This window comes from Diabrotica virgifera, chromosome 1 (genome assembly GCF_917563875.1).
Source record: "Diabrotica virgifera virgifera chromosome 1, PGI_DIABVI_V3a".
NCBI classification, from domain to species: Eukaryota; Metazoa; Arthropoda; class Insecta; order Coleoptera; family Chrysomelidae; genus Diabrotica; species Diabrotica virgifera.
The window spans coordinates 142,794,437-142,806,700 of record NC_065443.1 but is presented as its reverse complement, the minus strand read 5'-3'; the positions used below and the strand labels follow the sequence as shown (position 1 = coordinate 142,806,700).

At 33.4% G+C, this 12,264-nt stretch overlaps 1 protein-coding gene across 3 annotated transcripts in view; it reads left to right on the top strand.

Annotated features, from left to right (window-relative positions):
* The window catches only part of LOC114326376 (runt-related transcription factor 3-like), a 339,983-nt gene that overhangs the window by 63,659 nt on the left and 264,060 nt on the right, over positions 1–12,264 (top strand). For all 3 annotated transcript variants that reach the window (XM_028274736.1, XM_028274734.1, XM_028274735.2), the window contains exon 3: positions 11,522–11,635. In XM_028274736.1, coding sequence (XP_028130537.1) covers positions 11,522–11,635 — 114 coding nt within the window. The remainder of the gene's footprint in view (positions 1–11,521; positions 11,636–12,264) is intronic.

Here is a 12,264-nt window from a genome sequence, read left to right as displayed (position 1 = left end):
TCCTGTTCATTTATCTTTTCAACAATTATTTTCCTATCTATTTCCATTTCTTCTTCTATGTTGTCTGGTTCTGCTCTGATTTCCAGTTTATTCTCCGAAAAATTTATGGTGATATGTTTTTCACTCAATTCATCAATTCCCGCTATCATATCATGGTTTAAATCTTCGATCACCACACATTGCATAATATAGTATTTGTCTCCCACTCTGATCCGCACTCCCAAACCTTCATTTACTGTCGTCAATTTTTTGTTGTTTGCACCCACTAAAGCAACCCTAGGAATTTTATACACAAATCTGTCCAAATTTAATTCTTTTACTAGTTTCTTATTGATTAACGATATCTCCGATCCAGAATCAATCAAAATTTTAATCGCTTTATGTTTTATAAATGCATCTAAGAATATTAAATTTGAATTAGAACTTTGTCTTTCATTTCCCGCCAACTGTATAAACTCTCTCGGATGACAAAATATACCGGAGAGTTGTTTATGTTTGTTCGTATTCCTAGTCGGAGGATTTTGTGCATCTCTGTTTCTGTTGTGATTTTCATATGTTCTATTTTTTGCGTGATTCCTGTTATCATAATTTTGTTGTCTATTGTAATTTTGGTATTCTCTCGGCCTATCTTCGTTTGTTGATTGGGCATGTCGGTTTCTCTGGTCATAATTTGATTGATACCTTCTTGCCGGTCCATTATATTGTTCATGTTGTCTTCTGTTTCGCATTTCTCTTCTTTTTGCTTCCCTTACTTGAAGGAATTGGCACAAACTATCAATATCTTGATAGTTTCTCAAAATCACGTGGTCCTCCAACGTTTCTTCGAAATGTCTGCTTATCATTTCTACCAGTTGTTCGGTAGAGTATTTGTAGTCTAGATATTTGGAATTGTTATATATCTGCAAAGCATATCTTTCTTCCGATATTCCCATTTTCTCGTGATATCTTCCATTCTGTAGCTCTTGGTTGATTTCCCTCTGTTTAACTTTCCCCCAGAAATAGTTGAGAAATTTATTTTCGAAATCTGTCCAATTTTCAAACCCATCTTCTTTACTTTCATACCATAACGCTGCTCCTTCTTTCAGATGGTTTCTAATTGTTTCTTTGCAGTCGTCAAAATATCTAATATGTTGCAATTTGGTTTTCAAATTTTTAACAAATGGTACTGGGTGTGTTTTTCTAATATCCCCTCCAAATTGTATTTTCGCGTCGCTTGTACCAAGGATAATCATTTCCCTTCTTTCTCCACAATTCTGTTGATTCTTGAGTTCCGCAATTTGTTTTTCGTTTTGCTTAAATTTTTCTTCTATTTCTCGCCTGTCTTCTTGTATTGCATTTTCAAATTTGCTTTCTAACTGTTCTAATTCCATCTTCTGCACAGTCTTAATATCCTTCATTTTAGTTTCTATTTCTTCTCGTTGCATCTTCAGTTTCCTTTCTGTTTCTTCTCTAACTTTTTCTAAACAGGCTTTCACTTCATTTTCATATTTTTCCAAACGCTTTTCCAATTTGCCATCATTCTCTTCCAATTTCTGTTCTATTCTCTGTGATATTTCTCTTTGTGTTTCTTCCATTTTTTGTTGTGTTATTTCCATGGCTCGTTTTGCTTCCTGTTGATTTTTCTCTATTTTTTGTTGTGTTTCTTCCATGGCTCGTTTTGATTCCTGTTGATTTTCTTGCATTGTCCTTTTTGTTTCCTGTTGATTTCTATCCATTTGTTGTGATTGGAGTTGCATCAGTTGCAATAGTTTCTCTATTCCTGTTAATTCCTGTTCTTTTCTCTCCATAATCGTTGTATCTCCTTCATTACCCAATCCTTCTTCAACAATTTTTTCCTCTTCTCTGTTATTCTCTCTGCTTTCTTGCATTTTGCTTTGCCTCCTTGTGGTCGACATGTTGTTTCTTTTTGTTACTGTTTTCTTTGTCCCCGCCAAAATGTGAAATTTTACAACACTCTATAAGTTGCAGAACACGACAAATATTTCTCCCCAAATTTAATAAATTTTCGCCACAAATATCAAATATGCAATCAGTAAATTTCAAAATAAATATCAAATGTACGATTGGTAAAAATATTAAATAATTCAATAGCAGTAAATATCAACTACCTACGATCAATCCATAAATCAAAAATATTTTTACACCTGGAAAAATTGTCAAATTATCTCTGGATCACCTGTAGTTATTCCTTATCTCTTTCCCTACCATCAAATGCAAAGCTGCGATATTTTTTAAGCCCCACGTTCTGGGCTCCAGTTAATGTGATATTCAAAGATCGGTGTGCTCAAAGCAATTGATTAGATAATTAATTAATTAATTAAATTTAATTTTAATGATGCACTTATGATTTAATCACACTATTTAATGCTCTAATCTCAGGGTTTTATATTCTCGTGCTTCAATATCTCCTTTGCTTTACATATGATAAATAAGGTCAAAGACTAACGGAATAAAACACATATATGGTACAAAAACATCTATTGAAATAAATTCACCCTCAAAATATCCTCTAAAAATAATATCTCCTATTCTGATTATTGAAATACTCCTACCACTATCTAAAGTACTTATTGAAATTTGCGTTATGAATAATTCTACAAAAAAAAATAAAACTGTCTCTCGGATGATGAGTTGTCCAAATTCTTGTCTCTGGTCGCCTACAATTTACTCTTAGCAGCCCCCTATGTAGTCAGCAATCTCGCAACAAACTATTGCAAGCCTATTGTCATCAATGACCCCCTTCAGATGCACGTATCTTTCAAAAAACAATGCTAGCCTTTTCTCCTCTCAATAAACTGAATCTATTTCTCGTTCCGGCATGCAACGGTGACTCTTGGAATATAAGTAGAAAAATATAACTTACAATGCTTTACGTGATGAGCCTCCGTCAGGACACTTATTTCAACAAACTCACAGCTATTCGTTTATCTGCCTTAGTACTTCAGGAGACTCTCAGAGATCACCACTATTCGACTTGACGATCATTTAACAACTATCATCTAGAATCCCATTCGTTTAAAGGCCAGCACTAAACAGTAACGTTGAAAAATTTATTCTACCGTAAAATTAAATTATGTAAAAAATTATGAAAGTCCACTGACAACGATTCCCCTGAATTCAAATTCCAAATTGTCAATGTCAGATTCAAAACCAACTTTTCCTACCATTCTAAATTTCCTAAAACTAATTACATGCCAATCGGTTTTTAAGGAGATTACATTCATTTAAATTTCTAAATACAATTGTTCCCTAACCCGGTCTCATTGTCCAAACACATAACCACTTCCTTATCATACTAACTGTACAAAGAAAATACTTAATCCCTATTTAAATTTTGTTTACCTACGGCCATCCAAGGATAATTGACTTTCATTTCTTCGAAATGAATTTTGGTATATTTTTATTATATGTTTTAACTTTTCTAAAATATTAAGATCGAAACCATATTAATTCAAATTTTACATATCTTAACAATACATATTTATTATTTAATGAATTATTGTGTCATACTATACATAGTACGATTTACCACAATGAACCTTTATAATTGCTTTTTAATGTCTATAATTAACTGTAACAAACAATTAACAGTAAAATAATAACAACAAATATCCAGTAATACATAACAATTTGTAATAAAAACATTTTCTTTCATGAAATAAGTCCAACATACTTATCAAGAACTGATAGAACTTTTTTATTTAGAATGCTCCAAAAATGTGAGATAATATCTGCCCAGGTCGTAATTTTTTTTTAATTTATAAAAAAGGCATTTTTTAATTATTATTAATTAATTATAGTCAGAACAAAATTAGATCGGCACCCCTTTTTTATAATTGTTAACATAGGTATCCAATATATATCCAATAATTTTTATCCATTAAACACTAATGGCTGGTTTCACCAACGACAAATAGTAGTTTATTCTATGATTAAGGTTATTCGACCAATAAACTGACATTTCTCCATTTTACTAACATCAAATAAGACTTATTTTATTTATTTATCAAAAAATACTTACTCTTCTGGTACACTTTTATGGTCTGGTAAAAATACTTCGTCTGGTACAATTTTGCCAAGAAAAAGAATTTGTAGTAATGAACACAATGTTCAGATTACCAAACCGTAGATTGTACACGTGGACATCACCAAGAGATAATGCAGACAATCGTCAGGAATCAAATCGATTATATACTAATCAGAAGCCGGTTTAAAAACTCCATCACGTCTACAAAAACCTATCCAGGCACTGATATAGAATCGGATCACAATCCGGTGGTGGCTGTAGTAAATATAAGGTTCAAGAAACTACAGAAAAATGCAGCCAAACAAAACATAGACGTTAGGCAACTGAAAGACGCAACTATACTGGAAAGGACAAGAGAACAGGTAAACAACAATCTTAGAAACCTCGCTGCAAAAAATAGGAACACAGACAATGTAGAGGACAAATGGATGGAGATAGAAAAGGCCCTTATGACAGCTGGTGAAGGCTCCTTAGCTCCAAGCAAAATTAAGAAAAAGGAATGGATGACAAACGAAATTTTGGACCTCATGGAGGAAAGGCGAAGAAATAAAAACAACAAGACAAAATACAAAGAAGTGAACAGTGAGATTAAAAGAAAAATTAGAGAAGCCAAAGAGAAGTGGGTTCTGGAAAACTGCAAGGAAATAGAAGAATATGAAAGAAAGTACGATAGCTTTAACATGCATAAAAAGATCAAGGAAATAACAGGTAAAAAAGTGAAACAAGCATCCATCGTAAAAGACAAAAAAGGTAAAATAATTACAGATTTAAATGAAAAACTGGCAAGATGGACAGAATACATTGAAGAACTTTTTGCAGACGAAAGACCAGGAATAGCAGTGGCAGAACCTGTAGACGACACAACAGGGCCTGAAATCCTAAAAAGCGAGATAGAATATGCTATAAGGAACACTAAAGGGGGTAAAGCTGCAGGACCAGATGAAATTCCTGTAGAATTGTTGAAACTTATAGACGACGACACACTTGAAATAATGGTGAACCTCTTTAACACAATTTATAGAACAGGCATCATACCAAAGAAATGGCTCTCCTCTACTTTTGTCACAATCCCGAAGGCGAATAACGCCAGAGAGTGTTCAGACCACAGAACTATAGCATTGATGAGCCACACACTGAAAGTATTTTTAAAAATAATTCACAAAATAATATTTAATAAACTAGAAGAGGACATAAGCGCCACACAGTTTGGATTCAGAAGTGGACTGGGAACACGGGAAGCTTTGTTTGGTCTGAGTGTGTTAATGCAAAGATGTTTGGATGTAAACCAAGACCTCTACGTAGGTTTTATAGATTTTGAGAAGGCCTTCGATAAAGTCAGACACCAAAAGCTGTATGAAATCCTAAGAAGCAAAAACATCGACAGTCGCGACATTAATATTATATCCAGGTTGTATTGGGGACAAACAGCAAAAATCAAGGTTGATAATGAATTAACCGAAGAAATTGACATTCGTCGAGGTGTGCGTCAGGGTTGTGTGCTTTCTCCACTACTATTCAGTATATATAGCGAAACAATATGTCAGGAAGCACTCCTAGAGCAAAATATTGGTATGAACATTAACGGAGAGTTAATTAACAATATACGATACGCTGATGACACGCTAATAGCAGCAGATAACCTAGCAAATTTACAGTATTTGATGGAAAACATAAACACTCATACCAATAAATATGGTCTAAAACTGAACATCAAAAAGACTAAATTCATGATTGTAACGAAGAAACTAAACACCAGTGTGAATTTAACAATAAATAATCAGCAGCCAGTTGAAAGAGTTACGTCCTACAAATATTTAGGGGTTGGCTTCACTGATACTAATGACCAGACAAGAGAAATCAAGAGGCGAATAGAGATAGCGAGACAATCGTTTGTCAAAATGAAAAAGTCCTATGCAGCCGGGACATAAATATAAACTTAAGAACAAGAATGTTGAGGTGCTATGTTTTCTCCGTTCTGCTGTACGGCATGGAAGCTTGGACGCTGAAAAAGATAAACATCAAAAACATTGAGGCATTCGAGATGTGGTGTTACCGGAGAATGTGGAAAATACCAAGGATAGAAAGAGTAACAAATCAAGATGTTCTGCTGAAGATGGGGAAGGAATGCGAAGTCATAAAAACCATACAAACGAAAAAACTGGAATATCTAGGCCACATAATGAGAGGAGAAAAGTACTCTCTGCTAAGACTCATCATCCAAGGAAAAATCTCGGGAAAGAGAAATGTGGGACGTAGGAGGATTCCCTGGTTGCGAAATTTAAAAGAGTGGAATGGGTGCAGTTCAATACAGTTGTTCAGAGCTGCAGCCAACAAAGTTAAGATTGCTGTGATGGTAGCCAACCTCCGATAGGAGACGGTACTGCAAGAAGAAGAAGACTTACTCTTCGAGTAAATTGGCAAGTTAATATGGCTGTAAATATTTAGAAGAAAATAAATTCGCCAGTTTAACTTTAAATTATCAAAATTATATTGAAAGAAAATATAAACTTAAACGTCTAATAAATTTTATTCGACGAATAATTATTCATTAATTTATTTGTTGTTGGTGAAACCGGACCTTAGACCTTTGTTGACTTCAAATTCGTCCGGTGAGAAACCTCTCCATACTACATGATTTCGTGTGCTATTCGGAGTCATTCTTACATCAGTTTTGCGACAGTTCAAGGAGGGCTAAGGAGCTCAGTGCTTCATACATTTTATTCCTTCTTATCTTATCATACGCTTGTTTAAAATCTATAACCACCGCATGCGGGGATACCTCATGTTCATAGACTGGATTTCCTTTAGTTTAAAAATCTGATCTGCCACTGATCTATTAACCCTAAAACCGGCCTGAATATTCACTTACTTTATCTTCAGTCAGCAAATCTGTTAAGTCTCTTTCTTAGCATCCTGGCTAATACCTTGTTTACAAGTAGTATTCATACATTTCTTAGTGAACACAAAATAAGTTGTCGAATGGAAAATGAATTATTTGCATACCTTGAAAGTTATTTGCGATGTATCTGTTAAAGTAGGAATAAACCGTTCATGAAGCAAAATGTTTAACTCGGGAGCAGTCGCGCCATAAGAAAAAATCTCACATTTTATCCTTTTCCGTGATAACTTGATGAAAAATTTTTCAACATTGCTTTACACTCGTAAGTGCCTCGAGGAAGATCGTAGTAATGCGTAGAGATTTTTTTTAATTTTTTTTTTAAATTTTTCTTTTTAATTTTTTTTATTTTTTTTGTAACCCTACACCATTGTATGGTAGAAAGGATATGATTATATATATATATTTTTTTTTTGTGTAATTTATGGCTTTGGTCAGAATAGGTGTGGATCCCGCGTATGAAAAAAAAGTTGATTAATAGCAAGCTGAAAATTTGTTAATAGCTTAATGGTCTCTAGTCGGACAAACTTTGATATATGGGAACACTGGAACAGGGGAAGGTTTAATTGTGGAACAGGTTAAAAATTTGGAACGGTCAGACCACGAAAACGGCACATGTATTTTGTCCGACAGAACAGACTTAAACTCTCCGAACAGAGATTAAACTCTCATGCAAAAATCAGACTGCTATTTATCACCAAATGGGCGTTTTAATGAGTGGAACATGTAGAATATGTCAAATGACAGGAATTATGATAGGTGATAAATAGCAGTCTGATTTTTGCATGAGAGTTTAATCTTTTTTCGGAGAGTTTAAGTCTATTCTGTCGGACAAAATAAATGTGCCGTTTTCGTGGTCTGACCGTTCCAAATTTTTAACCTGTTCCACAATTAAAACTGCCCCTGTTCCAGTGTTCCCATATATCAAAGTTTATCCGACTAGACACCCTTAAGCTATTAACAAATTTTCAGCTTCTGCTATTAATCAACTTTTTTTCATACGCGGGATCCAGACCTAGAACTAATTAGCTTTAAAATTGTTAGAAATAGATATTTTTAACATAACAAGTAAATAAAAATGCTATAAAATATAAATTTTATTTAAATTCGTATTTAAATCTATATTGTGAGGTTTTTCCTCTACGCGTGACTACTTACTTTACAGAAGTGAGCGCGACTGCTCTCGTGTTAAGAAAGGTTTAAAATGATCTGACGTGTGAAGATAATATATTTTGTTGATAATTAATATGGAGTAATTAGAAAAAATTCGTTGGTACGGTCTATATTTTTAACAAAAAGACAGCCTGACATTGCTCAAAATTAGCGTATTCTTTTATCCGTTTTCAAAATTCCTTGTTCAGAAGTCTATTTAGAATGAACCTTAAATCTTTATTGAAGTTATATTTCTTTGGCGGGCAATCCTGCCTTGGTCTAGATATTCTTGCGACTGTGTCGTGTCGGCATACTTTGAAAGGAATTTAAACAGCAATACTAAAAAAATTAAGCACATCTAAACGTTGTCACATTACGAAAGCACAAAACAATAACGTTTTAATAACATATTAAAAAACCGTAAACGTCAAATAAAGCTTTGCATTTTATAACCTGTCAACACATGTCATTCTTAGAGATAGCAATTATTTTCAAAACAAAATTGATTCTGACGTGAAGATTTACGAGTAGATGAAAGATTTGTAGGCTTTATATGACCATTTTATGGCCAGGGTTCGGTACATTAGGTGTTATGCAACACTTTCTTCAATGTTATACTTTCAAAGCATTTACTTTATATAAATCATTCATTTGACGGTGAAATGTTCACTTCGGTTTTGCATGTAACGAAAGCCGTAGAAACACACCAACCCATTAATTTAGTTTTGCCCGAACTAATTTAAATGGGAAACGATATTAAATGAAGTGTTGAACGTTTCAAGTTCAGTAAATATGTAATTGACTTAAATAAAATAAAGGAAAAATAAAATGATTAAAATCAATGGGCAATCCTTTGGCTAATTTTTTATTCATGTGTGTCCGATGTGTTTTTGTTTTGAAGCAAGATTTCTTGTGACGTATATAATTGATCAACGGCATTAACTGGCATCAACGCACGTGCAAACATCAGAATTAGGACACTACTTCTGAAGAGCTACAAATACGAAGAGGAGTAAGGCAGGGCTGAATTTTATCCCCACTAATATTTAACATCTATTCTGAGTTCGTTTTCAGTACCTACACTGTTGGACAATGTTCAATGGGGTATCAAAATGAATGGCGTCAATAATAATAATTTAAGATACGCTGATGACACGGTGTTAATTGCAAGCAATTACGAAGAACTTCAACATCAGGTTAATAGGAAAATCTTTGACGCGAAGGCTTCTTCTTCCTAATGAAAACAATTGCCTTTTATAGCTTTTTTCAACGTGACCCAAATATATGGAAACCGCAAGGTGATACATCGGAACTACATAGGGTGGATGCTCTGAATATTTTCGTCTTTTTGCTTTATGAAGCTTGTTCAAAGTTTCATTATACAAGTTTGCATTGTATGCACTCTATGTTCTGAAAACTCCATGAGCAAGACTCCTTCATGGTACATAGAAAAAAATGTTAACGTGACCTTGTCTGCAGAGGATTAAACTTTAACCGTTGGTGTCGGAGAATTTGCGTGTTTCCATTGCATTAAGGACAGCTTACTGGATGATTCAAAATATTTACACCAAGTTTGGTCGCCAACAATTATGGACGAAAGAAAGTATTTACAGTTTTTCCCTGTATTCTGTGAGATGTTGCAAAGATAAACTCATTCGCAAGGTTTTTTGTCCTCTGACAAAAGGCGAGGATTCCATTGCGCATAAACTTTGCTGCAACCCAGTTTGTTTATAATCCTATGTTCAGAACCTATGCTGACACAAACATATCCTGAAATTGCTGCGATTGAAATAATTAGAATTCGACCAGTACTCAATGCACCTGGTCTCCCCTCTTCCACTGTTAAATTTTCGACACAATATAAATTTTCGTTGACAGTTGTATACGAAAAACATGCGTTTCGATATACATACTATGTACTTGCATTGGCGTATGGATTTGCAATTCTTGCAAACGTTTAGCACACAAAAATTAAATGACCCCACGCTGATTACATTTGGACGAATTGTTTTAAGTCACAAATGGCAGTCGATTACGACTAATAAGGACTGATCAGTGTGACGTTTACAAACATAACTAACAACGCGCAACGTCAGTTGAATGATTACAATTGTTTCCAAGATTAACCTGACCAAAATGGACAAGGCAAGACAAGTGGCCAATTGTACAAGCATATAAGTATTTAAAAGTAAACAGTAGCGATCAACAGGTATCAACAAAATATAACTTCGGGAGATAGTATCATAAACTTTGGCAACAGTGGTAATCTTTGACATTATCTAAGATTAATATTTTGACAATATGATAGTCGCGCTAAATGGAAGAAATAGAAAACGATTTTATTAGTAATAAATAGATATTTTTAAAAATAAACTAAAATGGGTGGAAATTTTATGTTAAGATAGGTGTTTAGAAAGGTATTTGCATGAAATATCTAATAATAAAACAATAATAAATAATCATTTTCTGTTGTGAAGCGAAACAAATTTCGATTTTCGCATAATTTTGGCACGGTTTTTAATGCACTTTTTCTTGGAAGGTTTCACTTTATTTTTCGTTTGATTTACTTTTTCCATTTTGTTAAACTATTAATAATATTTTTAGAATAAAAATTCCTCCTAAAACTTTATATACTCGCATTAGAATTCGAAATTTTTTTACGTAAAATATACTTACCTACCTATATATAACTAAAACTCACAATTAACAAACAATCTATTCTTTCAAAGAGGCCAACAACTTATACAACAACAACAAATATATAATAAATTAACTATCAATAAACACTACTTTCCTATGAAACAACAAAAACGAATTCTTAAATTAACACACTACTGCACTGAACAGATATCGATAAAGATGACAGAACAGATTAGAGAAAATCTGACGCAGGTTTGTCAAAATGACAGTGATAATTTCTCTATGCTGCCTAATTAGTTATTTTTAGTTATAATATGTTCGATTTCTTGTTAGAAATAAAAAATTTTAGTAGTTCCAAGATTACACAAAATCTAGGCATGGGATAAAAAAATTTATTTGAAGAAAGTTTTTTTTTTCTTCTTAATGGCGGTACAGGCTCCTTTTTTCAATATTTTATTTAGTTATAGAGTAATTTCCACGTACTAACATATTTCTGATATTGAGCTCTGTACCGCCATTCTTTATTATATTACGAATATGTGTGCCAAATATATCGACAAAATATTCAAAATTAGAGCCGCAATCTTGGAACGCGTTTGTTGCTACCTGTTGATCGCTACTGTAGCCTCTTAAGAAAAGTAAATAAAAAAAAATACATTTTTGATTTGTATAAAATGTTTAATTCGGATCAGACTGCGTTCTCATAACCATTAATAAGCTTAGTTTAGTGAAACCTTGCATATTTTCTCTTTTTTTGGAACATAATCATTTTAGGAATTCTTGTATATTTTTTTTTTACTTTTCAGGGAAATCGTTCTCTATTACGATTACAATTTCATCAAGTCCACCCCAAGTGGCAACTTACAACAAAGCCATAAAAGTTACCGTAGATGGACCCAGAGAACCTCGCTCAAAAACAAGTAAGTATATCTTTATCATGTAAGATCTGTTATTAGGAAGACTTTTACCATACCATCAACACTCTAGGTTTAGAACTCACCCAGACTGTAATCTCATGCAACGGGTGAATTGCCGACAAGTTTCAAAAATGTTCTGTAATTTTTGGCCAGGAAACCCCATACTAAACGGTACTCCTTTGTCATAATTTGTTTAAATACAGTCCACATTATTATAATTAAATGTTACCTCAACGCAAATTTAAAAGAAGATAACGATTATGAGGGATTATTGATTGAGACCAACACATTTCGAGAAACAAGTTTGTCTCTTGTGAAATTAGTACTAGTCATTTGTTAACAAAGTAGTGCTCCGCTTTCTATTACGTGTGACACTTCCAAGATATGTGGATAAAATCTTCTACATTTTTAATCTGGATGTTGTTAATACTAAATAGTTTGTCGTTTCTCATAATTTTTTATTCTCTTGGATTTGGTTTTATTCATATTGTATTTTAAACCCATTTTATTGGTTTGATTGGAAAGTGTTTCCAATTGGTCAGCCACATCTTAAACCCTTGTCCTGATAGGCAGATATCGTTAGCGTATACTAGATCGCTTAGGTGTGTTGTTAACGTCCACTGTGCCCCTCT